The following is a 14,204-nucleotide window of genomic DNA, read 5'->3' on the forward strand; positions in this document are numbered from 1 at the left end:
GCTACAGCAACATGGGATCTGAGCTGTGTTTGTGACCTACGCCACAACTCACGGCAATGCCAGATCCTTAACCCACTGAGCAAGGCCAGGAATCGAAACTGCGTCCTCATCGATGCTAGTTGGATTCATTTCTGCTGAGCCACGACGGGAACCCCCCTCCGCCTTTTTTAAATTGCCATACCTGGGGCCAGGATTCAAACCTGAGCCACAGAAGTGACAACACTGGATCCCTAACCTGCTGAGCTACCAGGGAACTTCCCTTTCCATCCTGCTTTTATTTCTCCTCCTTCTTCCTTCTTTCTCTTTTCTTTCCTTTTTTTTTTTTTTTTTTTTGGTATGGAAAAGGAGGTACACACAAGCAGTGTGTTCCAGTTTCTGAGAAACTTTGAAATTCTAGTATCTGTGGTGATTATAATGGAAAGTATTTTAAAATAATGCATCACAGGACTGGGAATAACTGAAATTATGTTGCAAAGATAGAATTTCATTTCACGGGAATGTATGTTATATGGACATTGAATCCAACCACTATTTCCACGAAAAAAAGTATTTTTCAAGGTGGAAATTGTTTGGACATAGAGATTTTCCTCTTACCACAGGTGAAAACCTACCTGTAGGGGTTGATAGTTTTCTACGTTTGTCTCAGGCCTGTTCTGAAGCGCACAGAGACCCAGAATTGTACTTTGTGGTCTGTATGAATTAGATTGTACTTCTCTCCTTGTGTAAATAAATATACCAGAAAGTGTACAGAAGTGAAGTCTTGAAAGAGAAGGAAACGAAAAGAACAGAAGAATAAGAGGGGCTCTAATGGAAGGAGGCAGAGAGAATAAATAGACAGCTTGTCTTGAAGTTGCACGCTGAATATTTTATTTCCACCAGTTAAAGTATCTACATTTTCTGAGCTCAGTATACGATTTTCTTTTTAAATCATTATTGGGCTCTGTAATGTAAGTTTACATCATATATTATTAACATTGATGACAATAAGAAATTCTTGAAATTACATCTCTTGTGTGATCAGAGTATAAATTTGGCTAACAAGACATCCTGTATATCAGTGTACAGATTTACCTTATATATTTTATGCTGCAGGGTTAGAAATCTGTTATAACAAATCTTAACACTGTCATGCTTCTGTGTAGTTTTCCTTAAAAAAAGAGAAGCCAATGTTGCTGTAAACCTTTGTGAAATGTAAAATTTAATAATATCTAAATATCATCTCAATATACATAAATTAAAAGGTTCTCCTACTTGTGTAGTCATTTTACACATCAAGAGACCCATGAAGACAACATTATAAAAAGGCAACATTTGGTGAAAGGCCCCTGCAGCTGACTTTGGGTGGCTGGAGTCAGTGTTGCAGCCACTGCTGATTTCCACGGTGTCTTGGGGTTGGAAGCTGAGTCTCCCAAGGCAAACATCAAGTCATTTGACTCTGTCCAGATGACTGCACCGTCAGGCTTCTCAACTGCTCCTTTCCAATGGATCCTTCAGGTCAAGTTATTTTACTTTGAGGTCAGCCAGGGCATCAGAGAGTTCCTCATCGGCCTGTGCGGAAACGCTGGCTGGTATGACGTTGAGATGGATGTCATATTGCTGGTCCAGGCCAAGGTAGCAGTCACTCATGAAGTACAGCGTGTAAATATACCTAAAGTGTAAAAAAGGAACACAAATGTAAAAGCACCACTCTCATCATAGCTGCAGTTAGTTCTCCCTGAACTCGGGGGTAAGAGTCTGCTTACCTTCCGGGGACTTCAGGGGTATAAAACGAGATGGAGACAAGGTGATGGTTTCGGACATACCCCACTCTTTTCAAAGCGATAAGTTCTCTCTTATCCACTTCTCCTAATATCAAAAACCATCCTTCATCTTTTGATTTGGGAAATCGAGGGGTGACAGCATGGCTGTCTTGCTTTCCCTGAAAACCAGAAAACAAAAACAAAAACAAAAACAAAAAACGAAGCACCTTAATAATGGCTAGATCTTCTATACTACTCCTTGGTTGTGGTTAAAAGGCTATGTTAAGGCCATACATCTACATGGTTTAATGTATCCATCTGGGACATGTTTAATTTTCTGGTTTGCTTGTTTGATATGCTATCATCTATCTTTTTTCAAGATTCTCAAAGCACATTATAGACACTACTTTAACCACTATAATTATTTGACTATGAAATTATTTAACCACTATTATTGTTTGACTATAACAACTAGAATTATCTGGCCCAGTTAGAACAGTTTACCAAATTAGTAAATTCTCATAACATTCTTATAAATGAAATTAAGACTCCATTTTCAGATGAATAAATTGAGACACAACCAAATTAATCAAATCTTCCAAAGTCTTATTTACAAAAAACTGATACTTAGGGAAAAAAGTCAATCAAGGCTAGATTCTGGACACTGAGATAATAAGTACTCTGCTGTATAAACATTTTCCCCCCAACTCAAGAATCAAGCTCACATGAAGGAGTTCCTGTCGTGGTGCAGCGGAAATGAATCTGACTAGCATCCCTGGGGACACAGGTTTGATCCCTGGCCTCACTCAGTGGGGTAAGGATCTGATGTTGGCATGAGCTGTGGTGTAGGTCACAGACTTGGCTCAGATCTGATGCTGCTTTGGCATAGGCTGGTGGCCACAATTCCGATGAGACCCCTAGCCTGGGAACCTCCATATGCCCAAGGTGTGGACCTAAAAAGACAAAAAGACAAAAAGACAAAAAAAAAAGACAAACTCACGTGAAAAAGCACGTATTCTACTGTGGTAATATTAAAAAGTCCTTTCTCCTTTTTCCAAGGAATGAGAAGTTGTAAGCTAAGCAATTTGTAAAATATATTAATCACTTCCATCCAAGATTAGATATCACCATAACGACAGCACTTGAAGTCTTTGTTTTAGATTGATTTTACAAAATATAAGATTATTCTAGAGATTCCTTAAGACAATGAGTTTATGGTATAAAATGCACGAATAATGAATGACATGTACTAATAATGGCATGGTCTCCATCAGACTTCATTCAATATTCTAGAGGGAGTTGTTTCACTTAAGGCATTTAAAAAAAAAAAGAGGTCAGAGAGTAAGGTATTTTTTTTACAAACTTTAGAAACAAAATTTAGAGTTTTTCTAGCATGATTAAATCTCATGTTTAATATTAGGGTAAAAAAAAGTACTACTATAAGGTACAAAAATCTTATGCTACAGTATTGTCAGAAACATTTGCAAAGGCTTAAAAATAAAGTTCTCCCTCATTAGTGCTCTCAGAGTACCACAGACAGCCCTCAGCACAGTGCTTCTCAGGGGACTGTGATAAGTTGCTTGAGTGTCTCTTTGTTGAAACTGGAGCCCCCTGAGGCCGGGGTACCTTGTTTAGCTATGTGACAGGCCTGGCTTCTGTCAGGGGGTCTGCAGGTGGCAGGTGCACAGAGGACAGGAACTGGAACAAGAGAACTCTGTGCTCCAACCCTGCCCTCATGCTTTTAAACGCTAGGACCTTGGCAAATTCCTAAACTCCCTAAGTTTCCTTATTCTGTAAAATGGGAAACACACCTCCTCACATGGTAGCTATGCAAAAAAAAATATTAAGTTTCCCTCGTGATTTTATCTGTATGATTATTACTGTATTTGTTTTTTTTTTTTTTTAGTTGCTATACATAAGTGAGCTAAAAATGCTCAAATTAAAACCTCTGAAATGCCAGAGGCCAATCAGTTCATACCAACAGTGACTGATTTTTAGAATTAGCAGTCAAATGAGATGGGACTTGAAGGCATAGTCCTGAAAAGACACTGTAACAGCAGAGAGTTACTGACCATTTTTTGCATGAAAACAGAGGGTACACTATTAACGAAATACAACCTCACTCCTGAGTGCTAGTTCTAGATATGGGGGAAGCCCCTGACTTTCAAATTCTTATTTTGATTATTAGGATCCTAAAAACCAATCTGCCCACATGTTGTGTCCTGATATTCTTAGAGGGCACAATAACTACTTTTGGTGTCACAGGCAACAGAAAAGAGCACAGAAACTTAAAATAAAAATACTTGGAGTTCCCGTCGTGGCACAGTGGTTAACAAATCCGACTAGGAACCATGAGGTTGCGGGTTCGGTCCCTGCACTTGCTCAGTGGGTTAATGATCCGGCGTTGCCGTGAGCTGTGGTGTAGGTTGCAGACGCGGCTCGGATCCCGTGTTGCTCTGGCTCTGGTGTAGGCTGGTGGCTACAGCTCTGATTAGACCCCTAGCCTGGGAACCTCCATATGCCGCAGGAGCAGCTCAAGAAATAGCAAAAAGACAAAAAAATAAATAAATAAATAAAATAAAATAAAATAAAAAAAATAAAAATACTGTATGTATTTGGCCCAAGCTCTCTCCTGTGCATTCTCATGAAGGAAGCAGGTGGGTGTGGCAAGTGAGGCACAATAAGCTGGCGTCTTCCTCACTTGGGCGCTAGGACAAGTCTAGCTTTTGAGAATCCTTCAGGGCCCTGAGATTCTGATGCAGTTGGCCTAGCACAGGGACAAGGAATCTGTGCTCTTAACGGTACTCCAGGACATTCTGGGGGACTGAATATATGGACCATAATTTGAGGACAGGACTCTAGGCATTATATTCTTATGTCGTGCAGGTATTCTGGGATGGAAAAATGGCCCATGAGCAGAACTGATTAATTTCAGATGGCTGACTCTTACTGCTTAAGGCCAGTTGAGGAACTGGGATTCATGAATGGCACGGACATATTAGAAATATGAAAGATACGTGTGCTGGCGCATGCTGGTAACTGGTGTGAGGCATTTGAGAATGGAAACCAAACACTATACCTTGTGGAACCCAAGGTTGACTCTCTGCAAACTGACTTGAAGCACATACTCCTGATCAGCGTGCAATTTGACCCATCTGTTGTCGTTGCGTTTGTCCGAAGTCACAGTTGTGATAGAGAGCTCGTCATGTCCTTCTGCTGAGTCATCCCACCAGCCTTTGACACTTAAGCCAACATCTATCACTGGCAAATGAGATAAGAAATTCCATGCCTGAATTAAAAAGAAATAAAAGATAATAATGTGAAACTAAGAAATGGTGAGTTAAAAAAATCAACCTCTTTTTTTGAGATTAATTCTAGATTCAATGAAATTATAAGAAATAAAGGAGAGAGAGCCTCACAGGTATAGAGAACAGCCTTATGGTTGCCAAGGGGGATGGGGGCAGGGGAGAGAAGAATTGAGAGTTTGGGATTAGCAGGTACAAAGTATTACATATAGGATGGATAAACAAAGTCCTATTGTATAGCACAGGGGACTATAAGCGATATCCAGCAATAAATCATAACAGAAAAATATGAAAAAGATTATATGTAAAACAGAGAGAACCTGAACACCATATCCCCAGTTTCCCCCAGTGATAGCATTTTTCAAAACTAAAGTACAATATTAACACCAGGATATTAATATTAATACAACCCACAGCTCTTGTTCGGATTTCCTAGTTTTTCTTGTACTCATTTATTTGTGTGCAAAATAGCATCCTTGATGTCCTCAGATAATTAATGGTCATCTTTTTCTAACATTTATAATTATGTGGCACATATCACTACCAGTCAAGAAAACTTATCTCTATAGTGGCTGTTTATCTGTTTTACTTTCTAAGTTTGTAAAACTACATGAATACTTCAATTTTGGTTTTCCTTTTATTTAATAGACACTATAGTTTTCCTTATAGTCCTTGATTTCCTGTTTGCTAAGACTTTATTGCTGTTGAGTATACCACCTAATTGAAATGAAGAAGCCCTGATGAATCAAATTGTCCCTTAGGTCCAAAACTGTAAATCCAATGCAAATTTTCAATCCAAATCCACACCTATCACTTGGTTTGTGAATCTGAAATCATGTTTGGAATAGATCTTGAAATAGGCTGCAGAAGAGCCTACACTGTGCTTCAAGTTAACAGATGATGGCTGATCCCCTGCTAGAATCAGTAGTCATTGAGTCTAGAAGCCGTACCTCTGGATGTAAGTGGTCAACAAATACACAAATTCTATAAAGCATTTAACTTCATGAGACAACACAAGTGTGATTTACCACATGAAGCAAGACTTCACTTGTTTCTTTACTTGTGCCTTAAAAAGAGTTATTATAGAGCCTCCCAAAGGCAGATCCGTCTTTAATATATCTGTAATCTTTTCACAGCACTTAGTATTATTAATTTCAGTCTTCAATGTATATACATGTATTTGTTGGTTGTGTATATATATTTGTACATATATACACAAACATATACACACACATATATGTATATAAAACATGAGCTGGTTTTTAAAGAAATTGCTAAGACATTTCAATACCAGCCAAACATATTTATCTGAGGATTAATCTTCATCTATTGAATCAGGCAAAAGCACTGCCATGCATACAATTATTTAATTAGCAGCCAAATCCTCTGCCAGTCAGCAGCCGTTCCAGGCATACTGATGGGGTAGAAGATGCAAATCTCACAGTCGTACTGCTTTTTCTCATTACTACTGCAATTAGCACTTAAATTGATGCTTTCAACATACTAATTTCTGGAATAATTCAGGATTTGTATGTTACCTGGGATCGCCTCACTGCAGAGCCGACACCAGATTGCTCTGCAAATTGAAGCACTTTTGAGCCAAATAACCATCATCATATCAGACTGAGCCAATTTGCATTTGGTTTTAAAGATAACAGAACGGCAATTTATGCAAATAAATTAACTAAGTTTACTTCTGAGTTCTCCCTGAACTAATTATAACAATGTTCTAATTTTTTATCACATCTCAAACTTGGCTTGAAATCACTGTATGTTATGTTAGAAATCTGTTGCTGCTAACAGAAGCCTTGTTTTGATTTAAATATATTGTTTTTATTCAGAATTTTGATGGTAATTCAGTTGGAAAGGTAGGCACTTATTATGAATAATTGAATAGGTTTTTTTGGTGCCAATTTTGGGTTCAACAGAAATTGAACAATCAGATTTTAATGCCTGTTATACTTTTTCCAAGTCTTGCTCAAAAGTAAGTTCCACTGGAAAAAAAATGACATGGTTTAGAAGTTTCTTTATTTTAATACCTGCATTTGCAAGTCAATATGTTAATTATGTTATAAATCCTGAACATTTACTTTGACATGTTTAGGTAAAATTGCTTAAGACTCAGAAGTCTATATTTGCCAAATATTTCTGGCATTGTTCATTCATATTTTTCATCTTTCCAAAGACAGTCTTTTTCTACCATGTTGTCATGATCTTTTTCTGTCACGTTGTCTTTCACAACAAAGATTTAGATCTATATCTAAGCTATAGGTAATACAATAAGGAGTTTATTTGAAGGAATACATCAGAATCTAAGAAAAACAAACTGATTAAAATGGGAGGGCATAAAAAAGTAATTGAGGGAACTGCATGAAAATATACTAAATGAGTTCCCATTGTGGCTCAGTGGTAATGAACCCAATTAGTATCCATGAGGATGCGGGTTCGATCCCTGGCTTTGCTCAGTGGGTTAAGGATCCAGTGTTACTGTGAGCTGTGATGTAGGTCACAGACGTGGCTCGAATCCTGAGTTGCTGTGCTGTGGCTCTGGTGCATGTTGGCGACTTCAGCTTTGATTTGACTCCTAGACTGGGAACTTTCATATGTTGCAGGTATGGCCCTAAAAAGAAAAAAAAAAAAAAGAAAAAGAAAATATACTAAGCATTAACACCCCCACACCCCCCCAAAAAAAACCCACTCTGAAGAGGGGATTAGAAGAGCTCCTAAGCAAGGCAGCTCAGTGATGGGCAAGTCATAGGAAGCCTTTCTCAGTCAGCTTAACTGAATTATACTGAGACAACCTTCTAATAATGCCAGTGCTACTACTGATTATGGTTATTATCATTATTTTTAATATCACTTATTAAGCTCTATGCCATATTAGGAACTCTATAGAGCAGTTTACATAATAACATCTTGCTTAATCTTCCTAAGGACTTCAGGAGACCGGTGTAATGTCTTTATGTTCATAATCACTGTCTGTAAAAGGCACATGGAATTTAAACCCAGGAGAGTCTGATTCTGAAAGCAGCACTCTAAGGTTGGAAAACTCTTGGTATAACTTTCCAGACTCACAGAGGGAGAGAGCTTTGAACTGTGGAACCGATGGCCTTACCTGCTTCATTTTTGTGGCTGGTAGCTCTTTTTCTATCATGGAGCTGAATATGTGGTCTTTCCCTCCACAGGCATGGATCAGTTCAGGGAGGCACTCGATGAAGCCATGGTGTCCAGCACGTGGGCCCTTTACACCTGGGCTCCATTTCCTAGGAAATAATATCAATACCAACCAAATAATCCTTTCATGGTACAAGAGATTTTCTGACAATGATGATTTATATAATTAGAACAGTTTTTAAAAAATTACTATGAGGTTTTAAAATTTTATTGAAGTTTAGTTGACTTGCAATATTGTGATAACTTCTGCTGTATAGTAACCTGAGTCACTCTACTGTACAGCAGAAATTATACCATACGCCCAACTAAATATACCAATTAAATCATATACCCAACTATATGACTTTTTAAAGGCCACCACTGTTAAGCTTCAAAATCAGCCAGCATTCTCTAAGATATTAATCCAAGGCAGTTTCGTTACCATTATATAAAATCTGTAAATCATATGTGAGCTCAGCAGACAATTAGGGTTCACAGACAGGTGGTGTCTTTCTCTAGGAAGGCACGGACGTGGGCTAATGCTTCCACATGGACAAAGTACTGAACTGGAGCCTTTTTAATGCAAGCAGGCAAAGGTCTCTAATATAATTACCTGAATATGGTTCTCACTGTAAGTTGTTGAGAGCATACAATTCAAAGTACATTTTGGGAATATCTGAGACTCACAGCATACATAGTGCCAGATCACCAGGAACAGAATCTACCTAAATCTTGCTATTTCCTGTATACACAGCGAGACGAAAAATATAATTGCAATTAGACACACACTAGCACTTTTCTGGTTAACAACAAAGAATTGGATGGACTCTCTCAGGCCCCAGCCAGCTTCCACACCAGGCCCATGTGCTGTGTTGGATTACTACTTTTATGTGTCTCGTTTACTGCTGAAACCCAACTCCCATAACCTCTAGGGCCATACTGAAAGGGCTCCTGAAGCTGAGTTGCTGACATATGAGGTATCAGCTTTTCCCCAACGTGCTGCTAGTGTGGCTTACTCTCTGAATGTGCCTTTTAGTTTCCAGGGACATCCTGTGGTGGGGACTCAAGCATGATGGAAACAACTGCCCTGGAACTCAGTCTACTTCAGCAAAACTGAGGGACTTTCCTGAGGAGACCCCATGTCTGGTTGGTGTACATCTTTAGATGCCTTAAATGACTGCCACTCTTAGTCCAGCTGATGGGAGGGAGAGGGTGCATGACGGTGGCACAGCTAGACTGTTTTGCTTGTCTACAGGACTGTGAACCAACATTTTGGCTGCAAATTCTCTCTCAACTGGTGGGAAACATTTTCATTTAAACACTGCCAACCCTGCTTGTAATATGTACTGTTCTTTTCTTAGTTACAAATATTTGCAGCCCTATATATATGACCTAAGAACTGAATAATTTCATGATAATATAAACTGTTCTTTTAAGCACAGGTTATATCTCCAGCTGCTAGTATATACAGCTACTCAGGTTTGGACATTTTGTACACTTTTTTGATAATAGATTTCTGACCCCTCAAATGTATTCTGCAATAACAGAAATTGGTCATTTATTTTACTTTAGATCACAAAGTACATCAATATCATCTTTTATAATGAAGGCTGATATTGTAAAGGAATAAACACAGTTAAAATGAAAATGTATTTGATGTTGCAAATGGAAAACAATTTAATAGAAGGCTAAAAGGAATTGTGGTTCAGCTGGGGACCGATGACCAAATTCCAAGTGAGAGTACTCTGTCACTAGCCTGCGTCTCCCTATGGGAAATGGGCATTTTGACTGTAGGAATCTATATTTTAGGCACAACATGAAATTCAAGTGACCACACAGGTAAAGGAAATAATTTTGTGAAGTAAAAAAAAAAAGAAACAATTACATTGAGAAGTAAAATAACTACCTGAAAATGTGAAGATGGTTGTTTTCTATGTGTGGTATCGTAAGAAGAGAGGAGTCTTTCAACCACCGACCTTGGATCACCATCTGCACCAAGTTGGTGATGTTCAGGACAGTCACCAGCCAGCCCTGGTCTGCGGCCACATCCAGCATTGCCTGAACAGAGAGAACATGCACGTTATAAGCATACCATGGCACATGGAGTTCCCGTTGTGGCGCAGTGGTTAACGAATCTGACTAGGAACCATGAGGTTGCAGGTTTGATCCCTGGCCTTGCTCTGTGGGTTAAGGATCCGGCATTGCTGCGACCTGTGGTGTAGGTCGAAGACGCGGCTCGGATCCCACGTTGCTGTGGCTCTGGTGTAGGTCAGCGGCTACAGCTCTGATTAGACCCCTAGCCTGGGAACCTCCATATGCCGTGGGAGCGGCCCTAGAAAAGGCAAAAAGACAAAAAAAAGAAAAAAAAAAAGAATACCACAGCACCTGCCCTCTGCACGGGAGATCCTGACATTAGCCTTGACAAAAAACAACCCCCACCCCCAGCATTATACCTCTAAATTGCTATAACTCAAAATAGTTGGATTAGAGGGACACACTGTCTCCTAGCATTTATTGCACATTACTTCCTACAAGGTGCCAAATATTTAACTTTTTTAGGTCAGCAAAGATAGGCCGGTAATATTGGCATCCAGCAATAAAACAAAGAGAAAAACCGAGTGTACTTGAGTGAGAGCAAATACCTACATAATTCAGTGTATGAAGAGCACTAGCAGCTGCATTTAAAAAGTAAATCTCAGGGAGTCTTTTCCAAATTTAAAATCAATAATGGTAAGGTGATAGGAGGTCTTCTTGCCAAAAATTTATTTTCCCTAGAGGGCAGGCTGAAAGCAGAGCCCTGGTTTTCAATGAAAATAATACACCACACACTAAAGGGGGAAGGAACCAGTGGTACATGTGCAGTGATGAGAAGCGATTCATATTAGTCTATATGTTTAATCCAATGTTTTATGGACAAACAAACGGCTGCATTTGCTTAAGGCAAAACTAAACAGTGAAATCTTACTTAAACAAAGGAGAAGTTTACACAGGCAAAGCTGTTTCAATTAAATTAGATTCTAGTGAATACTGACTTAAAGACACCTAAGTTAACATCATGATCTGAGGCAACTACTTTATACAGTTTTAGGAGTGTACTCTCTTGTTTTGGTAAATGAAGAGATGAAGGTAAGAGAAATCAGATGTATATTGTAAATGTCTAAAATGATATTTTTCCATCTCACTGATGACTTATAAAATGTACAAAATCTATCAGTACATTTTCAGAAATGGTTTTGAAAGGTCTATTATGCTAATAAAATTAGTTGGCCATACTACTTAGTACTATTGAGTCAGACACACTTTCCTTCTAAGTTTTGAATTTCCTATTCTGGGTTCTCTAATTTACAAAAAAGTAAAATAGTTTAAAAACCATCTGGCCAAACCAATGTGTGGTCTTTTCATACACATTACAGGGAAATGGATGGACATTTATGGATGTATGTCATGGTTAGTGTGATGGAATGATCAAATTGATCTTTAGTGAGTCTACTAATTGTACATCATGACGCCTGACTGTTGGTAGAAGAGACATATTTATATGCATGTATATGTGTATGTGTATATATGAATGTGTTTACATGTATGAATGTGTGTACTTAAAAATCTAGGGAGGAGTTCCTGTTTCGGCTCAGCGGTTAACGAATCTGACTAGCATCCATGAGGATGCAGGTTCCATCCCTGGCCTTGCTCAGTGCGTTAAGGATCTGGCGTTGCTGTGTATGGTGTAGGTTGCTGACACGGCTTGGATCCTGTGTTGCTGTGGCTCTGGTGTAGGCCGGCAGCTACAGTTCCAATTCAACCCCTAACCTGGGAACCTCCACATGCCGCAGGTGTGGCCCTAAAAAGCAAAAACAAAACAAAACAAAAAAAACCCCAAAAAACCAAAAACAAAACCAAAAACAAAACAAAACAAAAAAAACCTAGGGAAAATCCACTTCTGTCTTTCTGTTTCTCTGTATAGCTGATTAAAACACGTTGCCTTTGAAGTGTATGAGACAAGCTGTTCATGAGGAACACTACTCAGACAAAAATAAAAGTATTAGTTCACAAGTCACAACTCTTGAATTCTGCAAGGGAGGGAGGAGAAAAGGGAAAGAGAAATGAATAATTATACCTAATGCAGGATCATGATGATGCTAGAAGTTGTAATGTAGAGTTAACTATGGTGAATTTACTTGTGATTTTTACATTACAACTTGACTGGAAATAAATTCCAGACCAAAGCTCACATACTAGAAGAGCTGGACGGATGGACCAGATGTTTTTAACTTTGAAGTTTTCATGATGAAGTTGAAAGATTTCATAAAATTTATGAGAGCTCGCCACAATCTTTCATTGTATGATCCAGATGTGAAAATGTAAAAAAAAAAAAAAAAAAAATCACGCAAAGTGATTGCTTACGCGAAGTAAATGAAAAAATGGTATCATGAATTGAAAACTATTATTTACCTTGTTTTAATTTAGAGAAAAGGCAGGTTGGGAGACCAAGAACCTGGGCTGGTAGACGGCTGTGAGTACGCAAATGTGCTGAACCAAACGTTGCCACACATCTCTGTGCATCGTATTTTCTCTGCCCCCTCCCATTACTGCCACAGTGCAGCACACCCTCATCAACTCTCACCTGGAATATTATAACTATTATAAATACCCCTTTATTCTCACACTCATTTTTCTTCAACTCATATTTTATACTGTTACCACAGTAAACTTTCAAGGTAAAACTAATCACGTCATTCCTCTGCTTGGACTTCTTTCAATGGCTTCATGCTGTGTAGAGGACAAAAGCTAACACTTCTCTGCAGTTTCTCTTTTTACAAATACTGCTCCCTTGCTTGACCTAGTCTACCTGGGAAATTCCTAGCCATCCTTCAAGTCAAGCTCAAATGCTCCTTCTTCCTGTGAAGGCTTCCTGAGTCTTTTAGATGGACTGTAGGTACCTCTTTTCCTATGTGTCTGCTGCTCTTGGCATGCCACCATTACCCTACCATGAATCTTTGTTTATACACGTGCCCATTAAATATAGGCTCTTTGATGGCAAGATTCTGGAAATATTCTTTGTAGCTGTAGCCTTAACACAGAGCACTCAAGAAATACTCATTTTATGAAAGAATATTAGTAAAAAATGCAATTACAAGAATTATAACAAAAGTTCCACCTAAGTTCCTTCACATCTGCTAAAGGCAGTACCGTGTAGGGAAAAAAACCTAGAAACCACAAGCTTTGCTGTCAGACATACATTTGAACCCTAATTTTGCCCCACTTACTGTGTGTAAATTTGGAGAACTCAACCTATGACGCTAGATCTCTCATTGATAGAAGGGTGTTGTACATCCATACAGGGGTGCTATGATGGTAAAATGAGGTGATGTACTGTGGAAGATATCTACTATATTGCCTGGAACACCTAGGTCTCAAGAAATAGGTACATATTTTAATATTCCTCTATGATAATATGAAAAGAACATCTGAAAACAAACAATTCTTTCTAAGAGGGACCTCCTTTGGAACTTTTGGGGTTGATTTTTGCACTGAGTAGTACAGGGCTTCGAGGAACAGGGCATGCAAGGACAGAAGCAAATGCATGGAATGTGCAGAACTGTTCATCAGGAGAGGTGAGCAAATGCAAGAAAGTCAGGGGACAGACAAGGCCAAAGACAGAACCTGCAGCTCATGCCTAACTGGAGGACATGGGCTTGGTTCTCAGTTTGAGTGGACAAGTCCATGTTACTACTCAGGTACATACCTGAAGGGGCTAAGGATAAGGGATGGTCCAGGTAAATAGGTTTGAGGGCTTGGTAGGTCATCCTGATACATCTCTGCATGACTGAGCCCAAGACAGACTCCCTGCATCTCACTATCTTTACAGCAATCTTCTTGGTAGATAAGAACCAATAGGTGAGACAGTATGGTACTGGCACACACACACAAAAATGCATAGATCAATGGAACAGGATAGAGAGCCCAGAAATAAACCTATGTACCTATGGTCAATTAATCTATGACAAAG

At 38.9% G+C, this 14,204-nt stretch overlaps 1 protein-coding gene across 2 annotated transcripts in view; it reads right to left on the minus strand.

Moving 5' to 3' along the window:
* Positions 1 to 839: 839 nt before the first annotated feature.
* ASCC3 (activating signal cointegrator 1 complex subunit 3) overlaps positions 840 to 14,204 on the minus strand; it is a 330,962-nt gene continuing 317,597 nt past the window's right edge. For both annotated transcript variants that reach the window (XM_047761598.1, XM_047761591.1), the window contains 5 exons: positions 10,104 to 10,255; positions 8,160 to 8,307; positions 4,819 to 5,028; positions 1,743 to 1,918; positions 840 to 1,648 (listed from right to left, as the gene is read on the minus strand). In XM_047761598.1, the coding sequence (XP_047617554.1) occupies positions 1,501 to 1,648; positions 1,743 to 1,918; positions 4,819 to 5,028; positions 8,160 to 8,307; positions 10,104 to 10,255 (834 nt within the window). In that variant the 3' untranslated portion in view covers positions 840 to 1,500. The remainder of the gene's footprint in view (positions 1,649 to 1,742; positions 1,919 to 4,818; positions 5,029 to 8,159; positions 8,308 to 10,103; positions 10,256 to 14,204) is intronic.

Source organism: Phacochoerus africanus, chromosome 2, assembly GCF_016906955.1.
Source record: "Phacochoerus africanus isolate WHEZ1 chromosome 2, ROS_Pafr_v1, whole genome shotgun sequence".
NCBI classification, from domain to species: domain Eukaryota; kingdom Metazoa; phylum Chordata; class Mammalia; order Artiodactyla; family Suidae; genus Phacochoerus; species Phacochoerus africanus.